Genomic DNA, 20,878 nt, shown 5'->3' with positions numbered 1-20,878 from the left:
TTATTTGAGCTGTAAGTTTAAAAAAACATTCTGAGAGGACTTCTGAGCTGGTCGGCTTTGCACCCTTGTGACTGTGTGTGAGCCCTGTCCAGCCTCGGGGAGGGTGGCCCTGCTCGGGCGGCTCGTGGCCGCACTCCTGCTCCCTGGAGCCGCGGTCACGCCCTGTGCCCAGGCCGGCAGCGGGCCGTGCCCCTCCTTGGCGCCTGCCAGAGCTCCAGCCTGGATCCCCTCGAAACTTACGGTTCTGCTGCTGGCTTGTGTGGCGCAGAAAATCGGGGTAGAGCAAAATAATTCTGCCCTTGACACTGGAAAGCCTCAGACTCCCCAGGGCGTTTGGGAAAACCCGCCACCCTCGCTGCCAGCGCTGCAGTGGGCGTTTTCTGTTCAGAGCAGATGCCCCCCGAAGACAGGATTTCCCTGGTTTGGGTTTTTTTACTGTTATTATTACCATCATTATTATCACCATTATTATTAGTTCTTCACCCCTCGCCACTCCTGCTCATTCCCCGCCTGCCTGCTCGGGCAGCCGTGACCACGGGAGAGGACGATGTCCCCGCCGTGCTGGGGCCTGGGGCGAGCGGCGCTCCCCGCAGTGCCGGCACGGGGGCCGCTGCCCGCACCGCTGCCCGCACCGCTGCCCGCACCGCTGCCCGCACCGCGGGGCCGGGGCAGCATCGGCGCGGCGATGCAGGTGGCATATGCAAATGAGATGTGTGGGCGGAGCCTCTCCCGGCACCGCCCCCTGCGCCCCACGGCGGCCCGGCGGGGGGGCACCCCCATCGCCCGGCGCTATGCAAATCAGCATGCAAAGCAGAGGGGCGGAGCCACGGCGCGAACGGAGGGCGGGGCTTATAATGCAGAGAAGAGACTGGAGGGGCGGAAGCGTTATGTAGATGAGGGGCGGGGCGGAAGCGTTATGTAGATGAGGGGGCGGTGCGGTGCGGGTGTGTGCCGGTGCCTCCCGCCAGCTGCAGCCAGAGGTGCCGAGCGCAGCCGAGCCCCGGCGCCGGCCCCGGCCCCAGCCCCAGCCGCGGCGGACGAGCCGAGCCGAGCCGAGCAGGGCCGAACCGGCGGCCGGCAGCCCGCGCAGAGCATGGCCGAGCCGCCGGCGGCGCCGGGCCCCGAGGGCGAGGAGGGCCCGGTGCGCTTCGCCCGCAAGGGCGCCCTGCGGCAGAAGAACGTGCACGAGGTGAAGAACCACAAGTTCACGGCGCGGTTCTTCAAGCAGCCCACCTTCTGCAGCCACTGCACCGACTTCATCTGGTGAGCGACCCGCCGGGCCCCCGCCCGCCGGCACCGCCGCCCCCGGGCCCGGCGGGACCCCTCCTCACGCGGCCCCGCGGCGCACAGCCCGGCGGGACCCCCCCACCGCCCTCCCCCCGGCGCCCCCTCGCCCCGGGCCCCGCCGCGGGCGGGGTGGCCGCGCTGCGGGGCCGGTGTCTCACGCCGCCTCTCTCTCCGCAGGGGCTTCGGCAAGCAGGGCTTCCAGTGTCAAGGTGAGTTGTGGCGCCGCCGCCCAGCCGGGGGGCGCGGGGGGGCGGGCGCCGTGTGTGTGTGTGTCCCCGGGACCGGCCCCGGCCGCGGAGCGCCGGTGCGGGGGGCGGCGGGCGGGTCCCCGCGGGAGCCGCCGCGCCCGGGCCGGGGAAGCGGCGTAGTCATTTATTTTTTAATCAACCGAGCAACCAACCGGTCGGTGCTTTCGAGCCGGTCGGGTTTTGGTGCCAGAGATGAGCCTTCGGAGGCATCCCCCCGAAAAAGGCAGAGGGAAGTTTATTGTTTTTAACGTACCGAACATGAAAACATGGGGTTTAATGGCAAACAGGCTGCGCGCTGGCTTGGTGGCAGTCGGGCGCTGTAACTGTGCGGTCTGGAAGAACTTGAATGGCTGAGTTGTGTTGCTGGGGGAAGATAAGGCTTTATAACAAAATAGGTTGCGATAGCTTCTGCGTTACTACAACCAGAATTCTTTGTTCTGGTAATGCTGGGCTTCTGGAGAGGCTCTTCAGGGATTTATGATGTCCCCTCGGGAAATTAGGATGAATTAACCGGGCTGTATCCGGCTGCTTGGTGTGCTGCCGGCCAGCCTAGCTGCAGGTCGCACATGCTCACCGATAGCCTGGCTCATCCCAGCCGCGGTGGTGTGGGTCACCCCTGCCTGAGGTTGAAGTCTGGGCTTGGGATCCAAACGGGGCTGGTGCTTGCAGCTGCTGTCAGTGGAAATTTGCTCTTAGGAATGTTTGGGGCAGAGTTTTATTTTGGCGGGTGGCTGAATCCCAAGCTCAGGGTTTTGCATGAGAATAAAAACACTGTATAGCTCTCATAGCCTAAGAACAGCTCGTCATGGCAGCCTTCATTTGTGTCTGAAGCAGAAAACTAGACCCTGATGGGTTATGGTGCGGCACAGAATCAAAACTCGAGGTGCCGAGGTGGGCCCGAATCTCGGGAGGCAGCTCTGCCTGCGCTGCGCCTGCCAGCTGGGGCGGCTGCAGGCAGGGGGGCTTTGTCTTGGGTGCTCTCAGGAGCATCTCTGCAGGCGCTCGTACAAGCGGTGTAAGTCTGGCCCGATCGAAATGGTGCTGCTACTCATCCTTAACACTTGCCTTAGGAGCATGACCTTAAAATACCAAAGGCATCTCCCTGCTGCCTCCCAAACGCCCACCTAAAGGCCTGGGCTGGTGTTGGCAAGCAGAGGAAAGCAGATGTGGAGACTAAAACGTGTCCTAGTGGTGTTACTCAAGGTCACAGCTTCCCCTGGTCCCTGAGGTTTCCTACATGGGCAGTTAAGCCACGTTACTCAGAGGACTTTCGTGCAGCTTGTAGCTCTTACTGTGGGCCTTCCCAGGTTTACCCAGCCTGGGCTAATTCTCCGACTTCCCTTATGGCGCAGGCAGCGTCATCACGCCAGGCGTATTTGTGCAAACACAACGCCCCCGAAATTTGAAGTGTACTGGAAAAGCTGGTGGGGGTCACCGGCTGGCGAGTGGGTTTTCGTTCTTCCTGTATCGTTTCTCGTGCTTTGCTGGGTTCTACCTGTAGCATTCGGTATCGGATAATTTGAGCCTTTTCAAGTCTCTCTTCCAGCCATTAGGAACAATCGTCCAAACCTGTAATTGTGCACTCGCTTCAAGCTTTATCCTTAAATGTTTTTAACCAGTATTAAATCACTCCTCAGTGCGAGGTCAGTAAAGGGGACCCGTGAAGGTGGTCTCAGACTTGCTGATGTGCAGCAATCGCCTCCCAGTGGGGAGACCCTCCATCAACTAGTAGATGTTAAACAGCGCAATCCTGTCCTGCGGTTCTTGGAGCAGGAGCCCTTCTGAGGCTGCAGTAACATCAGTAGGATTCCCAGAGGCATGCTGTGCTCAGCGACGTCTCCAAAGGTGTGTGACGGGTCTGTAACACACCTTTCTGCCTTAAGAAGCCACTTTCCAGGTTATTCTGGTATTAGACATGAAAACTGCACTACTGTATTGCAACAGGAAATTTTGCAAACTGCGGTATTAGACCAATCTTTACGCCGAGTACCTTCTCAAAATCGATGCTCGTCTGTGGATTTTCGCATACGTCCCCTTCTGCGAGGTCCCTGGGCGAAAGCGCGCGCCCGTTGTCGAGGTAGCTGCAGCTCAGGCCGTGGGCGTGATGCTCGTTACAGTGAAAGCGCCGGGCAGTTGGTGCCCCGCGACGGAAGGCACGCCGTGTCTCCATGCAGAACGCTTCCAGGTTGGAAAGTCGAGCACGAGCTAGAAGCCGCGGCTGCCTGCCGTCTGCTTTGAAATCACGGCCACCCCGGGAGGGAGCGCGGTCCTTCTGTGGCAGGAGGAAGGACTCGGGGTGCTGGGGCTGGCACCGCACGCTGCTTCTGCCCCCACGGTGGGTCAAGCTATTGGGCCGGGGCCGTTACGGTGCCGGGTCGTGCTGGGTCCCGCTCCTGTTGATGAGGAGCTTGAGGCTTTGGGTCTGTGCCCCACAGGCTGTGCTGCAGCTGCTGTTGAACTTGGTAAATACAACTTATTTACCATGGAAGGAAAAAACCACAGAGCTAGCTTTTGTTTAGGGGTCCTTTTTCTTCAGCTCTGCAGGGCTTGCAGCAAGCTTCGATCGTAGTGCTTCGCTCTCCCTTCACTGAATGAGCTTTAATTCAACTTTAACTAAACTTCCCCAACTATTTTATGCTGTCGTTCAGTGGGGGTGGCTGGAAACGTAGCTAAGGCGCATGCCTGTTGTTTCTGAGCTGTTTCCTACTGCCATGCTTGCTTTAAGTAGGTTTTCACCTGTGCCCTGATTTCTTTCTAGGGCATTTTCAATAATTAGATTGGTAATTAGCTCATCACTTGTGACTTTTGGCAGGAAGTTAGCAGGAACTGACTCTCTGTAGCTTGAAATACTAATGGATGCCACTTAATTGCTTGCTAATCTGCTTCTTATCCTTGTATGCATCTTAAAACTTCCTGGGCTAATGTTTTTCTTCAGAGCCAGAAACCATTTCTGTGCTGGGCAGCAGGAGGTCAGTGCACAGGCAGCCCTGACGAGCAGGGCTGGTTCTTGCAGGTTAACGAAAAATACCGATATATTGTGGGTGTTGGAAGACTGAAGTGCTGTGGATGTGCCTGGAGCTGCCGGAAAGACGCACTCTTCCTGGGGGAAGCTCGACGTGCACTGGCTGCCTGTCAGCCCGCGGTGCAGAGGGTGTTTCTGACTCTGTAACAGCCTGTTGTAGCTGGAAGGTACGCGAGCTGTCGTGTGAACTCATAAATTACTGAGAAAAGGGTGTGCGTGCTCTCCCCTTCCCAGGTTTCGAGATCCGTCTGTCCGACACCATTACCAGGGAACACATGAGGAGGGAGAGAGCAGCATCTCGCGCTCTGCGGGCTGCCTTGGTGAGGGAGCGACGAGTGGCTAAGTTACAGCCGATGGCTTTGCTGTCTCGGTTCTCCTCGCTTAAGAAGTGTTCTGAGGATGGGAAAGGAAAGGGAACTGGTTTGAAAGCTGTCGAGAGTGAAATTCTTGGTCTTGTTCTCAGAATGTGCCGCTTCTGGGAACCGGCAGCTTTCTCTTCGTCTTTTCTGCTCGTGTTCCCCGCTTGCCATCCTCGGGGTATCTTCCTCCTGTTTCCGGAGCGGCTCTCGATCCCTCTGCAGACCAGGGCACCGGTTGGGTTGGGGGTTTTGTGAGGGGGATACCTCACCGGCAGCCGCCGTCGCTCTGCTTCCAGCTGGGGAAGTTGGGAAGAGCCGGGGGAAGAGGGGCTCGCCTTCAGGTGCAGAGCTGTGTAACGTGATTCGCGCTTAGGAGCAAAAAATAACCTGCATCTGCTACTGCTTTCACGTGTGCAAAGTAGAAGAGATCTTGGAAGGAAGAACCTTGATTCCTTAAGAGGAGAAGGGGAAAAAAAAAAAGGCATCATTTAGCAATGGGTGCCGGATGCTGAGATCTCAGGCAGTAACTTTTCTGGGGAGAATGTTTATTTCTTGTCCCTGGTTGTGACTCAAGTAAGCAAAGATACTCTTCAGATTTCATCCCTTTCCAAACTTCATACCAAATACAATTCCTTCTTCCAGGTTTTCTTCTCCCCGTCCTCCAAATCCAGGGCTCTTGTTTTGTGTTTTCGCAGTTCAATGTTAGATACCAAAACCAAAGCGGCTGGGAAACGTCGGGCAGGCCTTACCTTTCAAGCAAGTATTTCTCTCTTGCTGTCTGCCTTCCAAACCCACCCTTCCTTCCCCCACCTCGTCGCAGCCCTCCAGACGGAAGTGAAACCCGTAACAGCTCTGGTCTTAACTGCAGCGCCCGCTGCTGCGGAGGGTTTTTGTTTGTCGCCATTAACTTCATGCAGGCATCCAGCGCGCGCTTTTATTGACTGTATTAAGCGAGTGAGAAACAAAAGCAAAACAAACTCCCATCATTCAGAGTTGCCTCAAACCCAGTAATTTCGTGTCAACATATTATGCACGCTGGAGAAATGTTGGTGTTCAAATAGACTAATTAAAAACGTTACCGCAATTACTTTTGCGACACAAACGATGCTAATTATATAATGCTGCAGAAATTGGAAACATAATTTTGGAGGATTTTTGTGCGCGCCTTGCAGCGGTGATACAATTCTCCATCCTGGAGCCTCGGGCAGCAGAGCCCGGCGGTCGGCCGCTGGGGCAGCGCCTGGGAGCAGGTAGAAATAGAAAAGGGAAGTCGGTCTGGTCGCCCGCGCGGCACCAGATGGTCTGTGGCTCTGCAGAACCGTGAATAAACAGAGTTGACAGGGAAAACGTGCCCCTTCGCCTTCTGGTCGAAGGATCAAGCCTCCTTCAAAGACGAGTTTTAAAGCCTGAGCTGGTTTCCCTAATCCTGCCCTCTCCCGCGCTAGATACCTGCAGCTCGGAAGAGCAGCTGGGGGAGGAGATCCCTTTCGGGAGGGAATCTGGACCCGCGGAAGCCTCTTGCCGCGCGGGGCCTGTGGTGTCGGGTTCGGCAGCGATCGCTTGATGCATTAAGCCCCGTCAGCGTCCCCTTACAGCGCAGAAGGGTGCACTTGAGTTTCTCAGTGGAAGTGGTTTCTCTTTTCCCTCCCCCTTTGCAATTAGCGTGGTAGATTTTTCTTATCTCCCGTGATAGCTGCCGTCCTAAAACGATCTTAGACTTTGATAATGAGGTGGTCCGTTTCCTTCCCGGGGCGTCTGTCACCGGTCGGTGTCAGCAGCAGGAAGCTGGGCAGAGGGTCTCTGAGCTGGCCCGGGGTGTCTGGGTGCCGTGGGGGTGGCGGGAGGGTTTGCGTCACATCTAGCTGGTGTCTGTCGGCTGTGACTCCGCTGCAGAGTTTAAACCGCCCGGGTATACGAGCCTCTGCCATGATTGTTCTCCGGGTATTGAGTCTTCCAGGAGAATTTAATGCCTGGGCTGTCTCTAAGGAGACTTCGCAGCAAACAGGATGGGCATTTCTGCACGTCTGCTAGCTCGCTTGCACGTGATCCTACAAATTCCTGCAGCACACGGGCTCCTGGAAGGGTGTGTAGGGCATCCTTGCACCAGCAGTAAGCTGTGGGTGGATGCTCACCTGTCTCGGCACCAGCAGAAAATGCTGGGGCTGCAAAACAGAGCATGACCTTGAGGGTTTGATATGTGGTGTAGAACAAGAGGTGGGGTTGAATCTTCTCTTAAAGCGAATTCTGTTGTCTGATGGGGTTTTACGGAGAAACTCAAACTAGAGGAGTTGCACGAGCCCTTCTGGTGTGCTGCTGCCCTCCCAACCAGCAGGCACGGCTCCTGGTTCTTCTGACTGCGTTGGAAAAAGCAGAAATCTAAAAATTTCATCAAAGCCATCCAGTCCCCCTTCGGATTTATCAGCAAATAGGTTGTGTGATCACAGTGACGAAGAAGTTAACTTCTAGCTGTGCCCGTAATTTAGTTCAGGGCAGAACTGCTTGAACACATCGTTATGAAGCGTACAGTCAGAAGGGGGATTTGAAGTGTCACCCCTGGTCTGATGGGCGTGTGCGTGGTTGCTTATAATGGTGGGTGGGATGGGATTTTGCCCAAGAGAAATGTTGGGGTGGACTCTTCCTGCAGGAGCCAGCTGTGCAGAGGATTAGCGCTGTACGTCAACACGAACGCACACAACACAAAGCTCTGGACCTGCCAGGGTCCGACCGTGGGCTGCTCGCCTTTTTATGCATGTGGTAAGGCTCCCGCGTGAAGGACGGCACGGAGCAGTGGTGGAGGGTGTTTGTAGTGCCGTGCGATTAATTCCTCTAGCATGGCTTCATGAATCATTATTCTGAAAGTCCGTAAATTAGAGCCATTTAGAAAAGGTGAGTAACAAGCTCCCTGTAGGAGAGGAGTAACTGTAGGTCTTCTGGGCAGCGTGTTCCTCACGTTCTTCAAGGCTGCAACCCCAGACAGACTGCTGAGCCCTTTGGAAAAGGCAATAGAAACAAAACCAGAAAAGCAAGAGTCCTTGTGCAGTGATCCTGGATGCAGCCCTGGGTTTCCATTGCCACGTTCTCACATCGGCTGGTGTGTCGCTGGCACAAATACCCTTCGCTCTGCTGAGGACCGATGCGCACGCTGTCGCTGATAGCTGGGCAAGGGGAAGAGGGAGGAGAGGGTGCGAAGTGCTCCACAGACCCTCCAGGCTTTTCAAACGATGCTGTAGAAAACAAAGCGCAGCAGAGGACTTGTTCATCGCACGGGTTGGCGTTGCCCCAGACCTCCAGTTTCTGCGAAAACTCTGATGGAGCCAGAGCCACCGCGCTCCTCGGAGCGGGACCCCTGCAAGGGCTCCCCGAGAGAGGTGTCACGCTGGTACCTAAACGGAGATGTGGGGCTGGGGTGTCCGGACCCGACTGCAAGAGGAGACGAGGGCTGTCCCTTGGGTTTCACATTCCCCTCCCAGGGGAATGGGCAGCTGTGGGCTGCTGCTCCCCTGCTCCGAGCCGGTCCCGCCAGCCAGCCAGCGCTGGGTGGGTGTCGGTGACCACTGAGCCTTGGCCAGGAGTCCCTCGAGGCAGAGCGGCGATAGTGCCGGCAGGGCTGTGAAACGGATGCAGTAAATGCTGTCACCCTCCAGACAGTGACCCAACGGGTGACGGTAAAAATCTCTCCGGAGCTTTTCAGCCCATCAGGGTGAGTGTTAGGGGTGTTTCCCAAACGCGGGGGCTATTGATCCGGCAGAGAAGGGGCTCTCACTGGGAGAGGCTGGACCCTGGCTGGCCCTGTCCTTCCAGGCTGGAGCAGCCATCGCCAAGAAGTCAGTTTTTCCACAAAAGCCACAGGAGAGGTGGGGGAGATGAGAAGAAAGCTTCAGTTGTGTTGTGCTCGGTAGCAGCCAAATGCTTCCTATTAAGCAGAAGCGATTCCCAGAAGCAGCGGTGCTGGCTGTAACTCTTCCCGGGCAGGCAGCGTTCCCAGCCACGAGCTGCTGCTGGCGAGGGTGGCACCTGATGCTGAGCAAGGGCAGAAGCAGCCGAGCGCTTGGCTCGTGCTGCCGGGGTGATGAGGATTCCTGCGGGCACCGGGCAGAGCAGTAGCCGTGGGGTCTCTCCCAGGGGATCGCTCTGCCCCCCCCCCACCCCGGTGCGTCTCATCCCAAGGAGCTGAGGGCTGTGGCGCGGCAAACGGCCTCGACGGTGGCCATCGAGTGGGACGGGGAGCTGAGCGGGGGGAGCTGCCCGTGCTCGGCCCGGGCCGGCCCCAGGGCCGTGCTCAGAGATGGCCGGAGCCATTGCCTGCTCCGACAGCTGCTGCCCTGCGGAAAACGCCTCTGCGGGTTTGTAGCTGGTGAGGGGAAGCGGGGTGAGCAAAAACCTTCCCTCCCTCAGGGGAGCAGCAGGAATCGGGGATGCCCGGCGCTGCACGGTGCTGGGGTGGGTGCACAGCCCTGCACGGCTGCGGGGGCTGACGCGGGCTGTGCCTCGAGGAGAGGGGCATCTCCCCGGTTCATGGCTGTTCTGTGCTAGCACCACCGTGCTCTCTGTTCTGGTTACCTAAATATAGCCTGCGAGTGATTTATCTGTCCTGTTCTTAGACCAGCCTCCACTGGAAAAATAAAATCAATTAAAATGTTCTCCTTATGAGTAGGCCACCTGAATTCTGTATAATTAAAACAATAACTTGGAAGCAGCAGTCCTTTTTTTTGTTTTGTTTTTTGCCTGTTCAGGGTTATTTAGGCGCTCATTGCTGTGGGAGGAAGCATGCCGAGTCCTTATAGGGTCCCACTTCATGCAGCAAGTCAGCCCTCGCCATCGCTTCCGACAGCTGGTCCTGGCTCCCTGTGAAAGGAAATGCATTTCACGAAACGTGACAGCTCTGCTCCTGCAGCATCAGTGTGCAGATGAAGCTGCGTGCTGCCGCTGTTGTTCAGCTCGGCATCTGCTGGCCGCGATGGGCACGGTCTGCTGGCCGCACGCTGGTCTGCGGCGCGGGAATCGCTTCAGGACGGTTCCCCTGCAGCCGCGTCAGCTGCACTTTAACGCTCGTTGCAAACTGGAACAGGACTCCGTCATCCTCCTGTGAAGAGGTTACTGGAAGCCGGTTACTTTCTTGTCGCTTTACAAAGCGCCTCTCCCTCTGGAAGCGGTCCAGGGCTGGGCAGCGCTGGGCTGTGGCTATCGTTCTCTGCTGTTAGGTGCTGATAAATGCTGTTTAGATGAAGACGTGATTCTTTCCCTGGCTGCTTCTCCGGCACGCCTGCGTTGCCCGCGCGGTGCGTCCGCTGGCGTGTGTCGGCGGAGGGGGGATGATGGGGATGGCGTGTGCAGTCAGGACCCAGGCGTGTTGGCTGGCCAACCCTTTGTGGCTCATGGTTGACCTGAGGCATAATCGCGGCTCTGCTCAAGCTGTTTGCTTTTGAGGGATTTGGGTTGACTTCCTCAGATGTTTGTAGCTGTTCTGCTCTTCCCATCATGTGAGAAAAAAACAAACCTAAGCCAACAGTTCTAGCGTGATACTTGAAACAGCAAGTGTTTGGGGTGAACACCGGTAACCTCATTAGCCTCTTGCTTTCAGAATTTAACTTAAGGAGCACAAGTCTTCCTGCCCTGGCTGATGTGCACTGATTGCTGAATATCTAAGGCATTTGAGGTACATCTTGTTGGTTTAAATAATTTGCTTCCATATTTGGTCTTGCTTTTGTGCCGGATTTATACATCTTGTTTAAATACGACAAGCAGAATATACTCACTGCTAATCCTAGCTGGGCAGGCTGTGCCTGCCAAAGGGCTCAATATTATCAGGCTCCAGTACAGGCAAGTTACTGGGCTTGCTAACCTGAGACTCGTTACGGCACAACTCCCCTTAAACTGGCTATTTTGCATCTAGTTAATCTGTGTTTCCCCAGAGGGTCAGTCTGCTGCGAACTTTCCTCTTTGGGTGGAAGTGCTCACTCCCCAGAGCAATCTTCGGGGCAAGAAAATCCTTCTAGCTCCAAGCAGCAGAAAAACACATGTGATTTTTAATTTTTTTTTTTTTCTGGGAGTGATTGAGGAAATGGGGGGATAATTAGTGGCCCTGCAGGAAGGTCTTGGGAGCAGCTGGGCTTGAGCAGGGCCCGTAGTCGCTGGTGCAGGCAGCTTCGGCGGGGACGTGTAGGGTGAGCTAGGCGAGTACGCCTGCTCTCGAGGGCCGTGGCGATGGCTGCTCGGCGCGGCTCTGCCTCTGCCGTCAGCGGGGGGGCATGTAGAAAAACTTCAGTCTTCCTTAGTTATGATCTGCTCTTCCTACATCTGATATTTAGTCAGCAGCAGGGAAGCTAAAAAAGATTCTGATGCCTAAATCTCAGCTTTCAGCTGCTCCTCTTCTTCCTCACGCTGTGACGCTGGTGCATTTTAGCTGGTCATGCCGTTAGATTCCTCCCCGTTTTCGGTTGCTATGTGAAATGATGCAAGAGTAATAGCTTCACCTTTGGAGAGAGCAGCTAAATACCTTCGTTCTGACGGGCTGAAGCAAGCACGTTTAATAGTTGACACTCTTAGCACATGAACAAATGCATTTTCATGATTTCCAGTTATAGCAGAAGAATGAGAAAGTGAGGTTGTGAAGAGGGAGAGTTGTCTTGGCTCTCCTGAATGGCTTAATGCAACTTTGCTCGGTGACATAGCTATGAAGTCAGGAGTCAGTACAAAGATTGTTTTATAATATCAGAAGCTGGAGCGAGGGGGAAGTGGCCCACGAACTTAATTTGCATCACTGAGTGCATTAGCTCCTGATGCAGTGCAAAGTCACTATTCACCATGTCTCCAGATCCGTTGCCTTTATCGGTGCAATGGTTTGGAGAGAGGCTGATTCAGAGGTCATTACTTCTCCGTGCGTTACTTGATGGGGGCTGCTAACACTTGCCTTGTAAGCAAAATGATGGTGCTTGTCAGGGTTCTTAATGCTGTGCCTGCCCCAAGAGGCTGAGTAGTTTGTTTTTAGGCTTTTTCTTTCTTTGCATTCATTACGCTGAATACGTCCGCTTAGCTTGGTTTAGGAAAAATGTTTGGAAATACTCCATAACTTGCCGTGAACCTGGAGTAGCCAAGAGGAGAAAGATTGCCGAGGCGATAAAAACGGTGCAACCTGTGTCCTTGGTCTCGGAGACAGACGCGTCTTCCCCACCAAGCGGCAGAAGGTACCGCTGAGGCGTGCCAGCGGGCGTGCGGGAGCGGCAGCGCGCTCCCTGCGGCGCTCGCTGCTTTCAGCCTCGGCCTGGTGCTGGGGCCGCTCCGTCCCCGGCCGCCGCTGTCGCTCAGGTTAGCTCCGTGCATGGTCACCTTTCCCGTGCCGGCGGAGGATCTACGCACAGCCTGAAATAATCCCCCCAAACCGTTATTTATAGACTCTCCAGAGCTTGACGCAGTCTTTGCGGTGGAGCAACCTTTGCCACGCCGTCGTGATGGAGATGAGCTTTGTTACAGACTTCGTTTTTTGTTGCCTTACGGGCTGCTTTGGGAAAAAGGGCTTTAAGGGAGAGACTGAGGTTCTCCATGTTTGCCTGGTTTCTGAAGAATTTGGTGGATTAACTCGCTTTTTGGGGGGGACCGATCAGAGCAAAGTGTCCTTTCCTGCAACAGCCGTAATTGCCAGTGGAGAGTTCCTGAGAGTGGTGGAGCTGCCGAGAGGGGACACCTCCTCCTGCCCGCGCGGGGATTCTGCTGCGTTCTGCTCGCCGCCCCAGGAGCGGCTGTAAAACTGAGCTAATTCACATTTGTGTGATCATGTGTCTAAGAACAGTCTGCAATAGCTCAGTCCATTAACTTCCAAATTTGTCTTATTCGTTTGTCTTTGATGGAGAGGTGCCTCAGGGCCGGGCTCTTCTGGAAATGAGGCTTGTAGGTCTGTAATGGCAGCGGGTTATTTCTCCTGGGAAAAACAAAGTGACCTTGGTGGCAGCCGAGAAGCTGATTTCAGAGTTTGCTTCAGGGGGTTTTCCCTGCCTCTGGCATCCGTATCTACACGCTCGTGGCCTGGCAGCTCATCCTGCGAGCCGTCCCCTTCGCAGGCCGGCAGGGCTCTGTCCCAGAAGCCTTCTACCATCGTGCCACCTCTTTGATGCCATCCCCTCCCAGCTGGCGGGGGAGAGCCTGTACCCCACGCCGCGGCGGCTGCCTGCCGGAGGAGAACTTGTGCTGAAACAGCGAAGCTCTTGCTTCGCCGTCGAGTCTCCCGGGGCTGTCCTCGTCCTCCAGGCGCCTGGAGCCGCTCCGTGCTGCCACGCGTGGCGTGGGCGGAAGGATGCCCGTCAGCCTGGGGAGCCTGGCTGGAGGGCTGATGCTGGGGGCTGCGGCTGGGGAGGGAGACATGGCTCTGCAGTAGAGGCAGGGGTGGCCCACAGGCCACGTGGGAGGGCGGGGGACTGGCCACCTTCAAACCTGCCTCTCGGGCCGGTGGCAGGGTCTGTACGCAGCGGGCTGAGCTGTGCCGGCAGCGAGCTCTGCACCGGGGAGAGGTGTCCGCCCTGTCCGCAGCCCTTACTGGGCTTGTGGGATAAGCTGCAGAAGGTGGGCTGCTGGTTGGGGAGATGTCTTTGAACCCGTGCTCTTGCACCATGTGGCGAGGAGCAGCAGGGAGAGGTGCTGGGTATCAGTCAGCTACCGCTGCCGTAGGCACCATCGGTGGGTAGGGCACGGCAGAGGTACAGCCGCGGCGGTGGGAAGGGCAGAGCTTCTGACCTAGAGTCTCCTAGGGCTTCTGAGGTGGAAAAAGTCTCACTTACTGGGTCATTTAGAGACTCCGAATCTGGGGTTTTGGCAGGAGGAGAGGCTTTAATTAGCTGCTGCTCAGTAGGGCTGCTATTACATCTTCAGAGCAAGATGCTGCTGGACTGGAAAAAATGCAACAATAGCTCATTTGCTTAGGAAACTGTGGTGGGGATTTGCGTTTTGCTTGAGTACTGAACCCTCGTAGAGAATTTTTCTAAAATAACTTCAAACTATAGTTCAAATTTCTTCCTTCTCTGAAACTGTATGAGTATCTGTCTTGGTGCCAAACCGTTTGGATTTTGAATTCCTTTGTTTGCGGCTCTCGCTCTGCTGTAAGGGGAGCAAATGCTTGTCTGGGTTGTGGACAAGTACTGTCATCAAATACTGCGTGACAAATGGCTTGCTTCTCTCAACCTTGGAGCAGAATTAAATTCTCCCTTATTATATACCTAAAAGGATTTTTTTTTTTCCCCTAACAGCAGTCCCTCTGTTAGAGTACTCGGGAGACATGTACCGGGGTAGGAAGCTTTGCAGCATCTTCTCTGAATCTCAGCTCTGCTGCTGTTTGAAAACAAGGCGCTTTGAAATACGTTCTGGGAACTTTCGTTTCTGCCTGCGTTGTCAGCTTGCACAAGACGACGCTGAGCGTTGCCGTGCCAAAAAGAGAACAAACCTCCGTAACCTTGGGCTGGCGGTTGCTCCGGACTCTGCGTCTGTGTTGCCCAACCGACGCGGACGGGGCCTTTCCCAGCTTGGGCGCGCGAAGGCGACGGCTCCGCCACCGGCCGTTTACGTCGGGCAGGAGCGGCCGTCGCGCCGGCGCTGCGCTCGGGGGAGCAGCGGGAGCGGGCCGGGGGTCCCTGGGACACCCTGCTCAGCTGGGCCGCGGGGAACCTGGGGCGCGTTTTCCTCGCGAGCAGCTCCTCAGCTCGCCGGGGAGGTTTCTGTGTGGTCTTTCTGGTCTGCGTCACTAGAGGATCCTCTTTGCTTTGGTCCCAGGCTTTGCTGCAGGTGGCCGCTCTTCCTTTCCCACACGCCGGTCGGGCGTTCCCAGCCGTCCCGGCCGCGCCGCGCCTCAGAACACGAAGTTCCTTCTGCCTTCGCCCGGCGGCAGTTTGGCCCAAGCAGCAAACGACTGGACAAGAGGCTTCTCTTTCAGACTGGTTTTAGCCGTTTCCCCAAGGTGGTACGAGAGTCGCTCGCGTGCCTGGGTAGGACAAATGGGGTAATAGCGCTGTGACGTAACGCGCTGCCTGTACCCCCCTGGGCGGGGACGGAATCCATGGCATCCCTGGCCAGAGGCGAATCCCGGTGCTGCCGATGGTCCACTGCATGGACCAGTTCCCTTCCAAAACTGCCTCCCCTTTTCTAGGTTTTGTACATTTGGAAGAAACGTAATTTCTCCGGCGTTACTATTAACTGAGTCCTAGAGGATGAAAATGAACGGCTGTTGGGAAGGGCAGACTGACTCACTTTCTCATTCTCCTGTAAATTTCCATTTAAGTTTCGGTTTAAGCTCAGGTATGAGGGGAGTGAAAGCTAGTAATTTGTGACAAAAACTTCTACCGCGATCTAAAATAGAAGAACTCCCTTCCTAATTGCAGAAATTATAAGGCTGCAATTCTTGTAAAGGAATACCGAATCCAGTGGTTACCTGTGAATTGCCTTTCAGATGCTCCACTTCAGAGCCACCAAAACGACCTTTGCACCACACGGCTTGTGTTTGGTGGCTCGGTGCGGCTCGTGCTGTGACTCTGTCACCCGACCCCAGGGCTGCGCAGGTAACCCGCGCAAACGAGGCGCGCTCGGCTCTCCCGCAGCCTGAACAACCACCCTCTCGTTCGCTTTTGCCCTTGCTATCGCTGGCTTCGTTTGACTGCGTCTAGCTCCGGTCCTGGTAAGAGGCAGAACAGCCGGCGCTCGCCTCTGCGATGCCAGCTAGGACTTTGTAGGCTTTACAGTGTCCTCCATCGTCTGTCCCACCTCTGGGTTGTAGGGTTGCAGCCCACTCTGTCATTCCCCGTACGCAAGCAGCTTCGTAATTTTGACCATCTTGCCCTTTTCTAGACCTTTTCCGGGGCCGTGGGGATTTGAGGGCAGCACCCCTCTTCTGATGGGGCTGGAGAGGCTGCGCTGCGTCCCCCCGGCCCCGGCGCAGCCCCAGGACCAGGCTGTCTGGCAGCCGTGGGGAGCCCTTCTTAGCTGTGGGGCACAGCCACTTATCTTATTCCTGAATCGGGTGCCGCGGCAGCTGGGTGCTTCAGACTCTGCAGCTCTGCTGCAAGTTCCTCCCTTATCGCTGCCTGCTTGGCTGTAATTTTTCTTCCACCATGTCAGAGTGAAACAAGAACACTTCTTTAAAAAGCAAGAGGAAAATCATGTGAGCAAGCAGTGGTATGTCAGCATTTAGAGAGGGTTCAAAATAACGTGGCTGATCCGGTCACTTCCGAAGGGAGAGGCAAAGCGCTGGGATGCTGGGGAAGATGCCGCCTCTCGGCGTGGGTGGCAAAGCCGCTCTGGGCTGCGGGGACGCGACGGGCTCAAAGCTCTCGGTCTGCTCTTGGCGCGTCCGCGGCTGCGGCGGGGCGACGCTCCGCCGTACAGCGAGCACTGGTGCGGAGCCGGGGCCCTTTCTCTTGCCCTTCTCGCCTTTGGGACGGGTGTCGCGTGTGACTGTGCAAGACTGCGTTACGTGCAAGAGCAAGAAGCGCCTTCTCCCGTTGAAGGGGCACCCAGGGCCGGGTGGGTGCTGGAGCCAGGCTGCCCGGGGCAGTCCCCTCAGCCCTCCTTGGCAGCACGAGGGGAAGCGTATTTCCCCCCTCTCTAAAGAAACCCATTCCTCGAATATATTTTTGGGACGTACGTTCTGGCGTGGTGTTTTTTCTTTTCATCTTTTCTTTCCGCAGCCGCTTGCGTTTAACAAACGTGGCGAGCAGGGCCCGGCGCTCTCGCAGCACCGCGCTGCCGGAGCCGGCTGGGAAATGCTCCCTTGTTCGGCGGACCGGGGGGGTGGAAACAACCATCCACTCCCCGTCAGTCTGCGCCCTAAATTAGAGCTGCAAGATGCTGCAGTGGGTCCATATGGAGACTCCTAAAATAATAGCTGTCAGCTCACTGCTGACTTGGATGGGGTGCTGAAGCTTTTGGCTTTAGGAATGACAGTTAGCAAACAAAAGAGCTGGTGGGCTCTAGCCAGACCTGAGGAGTCTGCGTCTTGGCCCCACAGGGCATGTGCTTTCAGACCGTCGCTCTCAGGACCGTGATCTGATTAGAATATCTCATGATTTTCCAGGAGCTGTGACTACTCATCCACTTATTACAAGGCCAAAACTGAACTTTCAGGAGAGCTGGGTCAAACAGTTTTCTTTTGGCCCTCTTATTGATAAAATCTCTAGGGCAGGTACAGGACGCTGAACCGCAAAAGCACTCAGGAGCACGTGCCCCTGTGCTGGAAACGCTGGGGCAGTTGCTGTGTAATGGCCTGTTTTTTTAGTAACAGAGGTGTCTGTAAATGGGTCCCTGCTGCTCGCATTTAAATTCCTGTTTATTTGGCTGTTGCTTTTGACGTGCTTTTCCTCTAACGAGCGAGGGCCGATGCGTGTCTAACAGACAACTCGTATCTCGTCTTTCCACTGCTGTGGAGACCATTGGGCTCCGAATTGCTCTGCAGTGGCCTTCTGGAGGTGGCTGCCTGGCAGGACAGCTGCTCCCCTTCGGTCGGGTGATTGCACATTCAGGTCCTGTCCTCTTCAGGTTTTATTTGCTGTCCAGGCCCTGCTCCGTGTGAACTGCCAAGCCGTTACACCAGTACGAGCAGCGCAGCTGCGAAGGCTTGCGGCTCGGCATCGCCGATGGTGTCGGTGGGAGCGGGAGCTGTGTGCGTCCTCCAGCAGAGCCGGCTGGGAGCACCGGTGCTGCTGCGTCTGCTGCCGCCGCCGCTAAAGCAGGCAGCAGCACTTGTGCCCAGCGAGGCTGCAGCAAACCTGTGATGAAATAGCTGAGAAAAGTGGCGGTTTGTCCTGAAAAAACCCCACTTTTCCTTCGTTATTGAAGCTGTTAGTGTTTGGGGTGTGCAGCTAGCAGCCCTCCCTCTGCAGCAGCGGAGGGAAGGAGATGCTGGAGGGTGGGAGCGAGCGGGACAGCCTGCGGCGGGGCCGATGCGCTGGAAGGACAGTTGGATCCGACGGTGGAGTCCGCTGAGCTAAAATCCATGCGTTTGCGTTGTGTTCAATGATGGCGAGGCCTCGCTGGAACCTCCGGCCTCTGCAGGGCGGCAGTGGGGCTCCTCGGCTGATGCTGGGTGCTGCGCACCGTGACGCTGTTCCCATGATGTCTCCCCTCCCGAGGAGCAGTGCTCAGCTGCGCTGTCAAATAACATCCCACCACTGCCTTATAGCTGTTTTTGGAGGGGGGAGGAAGGATGTGATAATTACCCTGTTTCGTGTGGAAGAGCTGGGGGAGCAGCTCAGGATGCTGCGTGTCTCCTACGAAGCCTCTAGCTCCCACGCTGCTGGAACGCTGCCCATCCTTCCAAAACTGCCAGCCCTGGTCCCCCCAGCCACGGGGTGCCCATACCCTCTCCCCAAAGCTTGACAATGCTTTGCAAGGGGGGCTGTGCCGGGGAAGCACGACCCCCTGCGAGGGAAACGGTCCCCATTGCTCCTTATTTTTCTAGTCCGTGCTGTTACTGCTAGCAGGTCCTGCCCACAGGGCAGCCCACTGACGGCGGTGACGGCTCCAGTCTGGGGGCTCCTCTGTACGGTCCACAACTGGGAGTGGACTGGGAGTTGCGACACAGGGCTTGTGGGGACACTGGTGAACTGGGCAGGAGATGGCAGATCCTGCCGGGACAATTTTATTGGCGTTGGTCCCTTCCTTGAGTGCCTCTTGGAGCTCCCTGGCCCAGGCAGAGGTTTCGTAAGTTGGGCTATGCTGAAGTAACACGGAAACCATAGAGTAACTTCCTGGAAATGGCTTTTTCTCCCTGGCAGAGGAATTAAAATTATTAGCAGAACAGCTAAAGGAACCTGAAAGCTCTCTCGAGTTCTCTTCAGGAGTGCTGGAGTAGCCTTGGAGGAACTGCTTAAAAGTCTGTCTGCGAAACTGGGGCAATCCTGGTCTAGTTTGGACGAGAGGTCGTGCTGGACCCCCCTTTGAGTGGTGTGTGTGTGTTCGGGTGGGCGCCTGGAGCCCCTGATGCATCGCTGCGCACGGCTCCCGGGGTGCCGCTGGGAGGATGGCGTGAGCGCTTTGGCCACGGGACGCCCCAGCAAAATGTTCGCTTTTCACCAGCACTCTGAGCTTTTGGGTGCGACAGGGACCGAGCTCCCTCTGCCCTGGTGATCCTGGTGTGCCAGGAGGCTGAGCAGGGTCCTGCGCTGCGGTGCCTGAGCGTGGCCGGGTGCTCCAGGACATCCTCTGGCACAGAGCGTGTTCCCATGCAGCGCGTGACCTGGGAGCTCTTGAACCTTGTCCCGGGGCAGCAGTGGCTGGAGACTTGGCCGTGCAGCCCCCGCTCCCTGCCGCGTTACGCTCCCGCTCAGATCAAGAACCCGAGTTTTCACTTTCGTTCTTCTCTCTTTAGGTTTTAGAGCAGTCTTTCAAAAAAACCTAAAGACTTAAATGAAGACTCAAACCACACGTTTCAGGTCTTTGTATGTAATGTGTGTGAAATGGTCATTTTTTTTTTTTAAAGTCCTTTTGCCTGTATGTGATTCGGGAGCCTGCTCTGTTGGGTGGCCAGTTGGGGCATGGGGTGAAGCATCTGTGTCTCCTGGGGAGGTGACATCCAGCCTGTCTGGTGTCATCATACCCACATAAAAACTTTTCCTGTGTAGCTTAGCTGTCTTCCACGGACTGCTCTGCCTTCCTGCAGGACCGCCCTTCACGGCAGGCTCTTCATGCGGTGCTGCCGTCGGTGCTTCCGAAACCAGGAGCACACGTGCTTCTTCAGGTACGGCCTTCACCTCCGGTTCCGGAAGAGCTGGAAGGCAGGCGTAGGTGTGCAACGCAACACAGAAATTACAAAGCCGGAGATGAGAGTGCCCGTCGCGTGGCGGCACAGAGCCGACCTCGCTCCTCAACAGCCCGCAAAGAGCGGTGCAACTTGTCGGGGCGAAACACGGCGTTCCGGGAAACGAGCTTGGAATCGGCGAAGCCAAAGGGGAGGCTGTGGGGCGGGTGCCGGCAGCCGCATGGTCTGGAGGCAAAGCCCAGCTTGCCTGCGCCGGCAGCGCGTCCGTGCTGCGCGGACGGAGCTGTGCTGCGCGGTGTTCGCGTGCGTTGGGTGTTTGCGGGCTGACAAAAAGTAATGGAAAGCGCCAAAAGACGAACTTTGAAGGCTTTGAACTCCTCATTTCTTAACAAACCTCCGGAAGAACGGCTGGAGCTCCCCAGCAACTGTGGTGATACCTGAGCGCTGCCTGCTCCTTCCCCGTCGCCGGCTTCTCAAGATGCGGGTGCATCGTGCTGTGAAGCCCCAGCTGGCTGCAGCCCCGTTTTTTTGCAACCTTTCCTACAGCTTTTGTTGTTACTGCAATCAATATCTGTCTTTCTCTGCGTCTGCCTTGACACGTAGTGATTTTTCTTTCTGCGAAGGTTTCTGAGCGATCTAAATTGAGGAAGGGGTGGATCGCTTACAGACACAGCACCGTTTCAGATGTGAGAACAACTATTTCGAGGTAGTATTTTGAGGTTTGACTCAACTTCAGCAGCTCCTCTGCTGGGTTGCTCTGCAGGGAAAGCTGGGTTTTCAGTCAGAAGTGGTAGCAGGTCAGGTAGTCTATTTTTAGAAGTGCCATTTAATTGTCTGATGTTACTCTTGCAGTGCTCATAGCTGGATGGTTGGTTATCTGCCGTCAGAGCTTGTTAGCGTAACCAAGGTCTTACTGCAGGCTTGTATTTATTAAATAGTAGAGCCATTGTAGGATCTTGGATCTTGATGTTTTATCGTACTTGCTTGGGGAGGGAGACAAATGGCGCGATAAAGCGCTCAGCACCTCTGTGGTTTAATGCCGAAGAAATGCTACAGAGTTCTCGTAAATCGGTCTCCCGCGCTTCTCCATTACCGTGTGCGCGCGGACGGGTTCAGCTGGCATCGCTGCCTGGGGAGGCTGCGCCGCGGCCCCGCTGCGGCCGATGCCTGCTGGGTCTCCCTTGCGCTCGCTGGATTTGGTGTCATGCTCTTCGTACTCCATCTCAATTGCATA

General features: G+C 56.1%; 1 protein-coding gene across 2 annotated transcripts in view; it reads left to right on the top strand.

Moving 5' to 3' along the window:
- Positions 1-618: 618 nt before the first annotated feature.
- Positions 619-20,878, top strand: part of PRKCB (protein kinase C beta) — a gene marked incomplete at its 3' end in the record, with an annotated part of 124,253 nt that continues 103,993 nt past the window's right edge. For both annotated transcript variants that reach the window (XM_082006714.1, XM_082006713.1), the window contains exons 1-2: positions 619-1,263; positions 1,465-1,496. In XM_082006714.1, coding sequence (XP_081862840.1) covers positions 923-1,263; positions 1,465-1,496 — 373 coding nt within the window. In that variant the 5' untranslated portion in view covers positions 619-922. The remainder of the gene's footprint in view (positions 1,264-1,464; positions 1,497-20,878) is intronic.

Source organism: Phaethon aethereus (assembly GCF_964289735.1).
Source record: "Phaethon aethereus genome assembly, chromosome: 15".
Lineage (NCBI taxonomy): Eukaryota > Metazoa > Chordata > Aves > Phaethontiformes > Phaethontidae > Phaethon > Phaethon aethereus.
The sequence above is the reverse complement of the archived record's forward strand: the minus strand, read 5'-3'. Positions and strand labels throughout refer to the sequence as shown.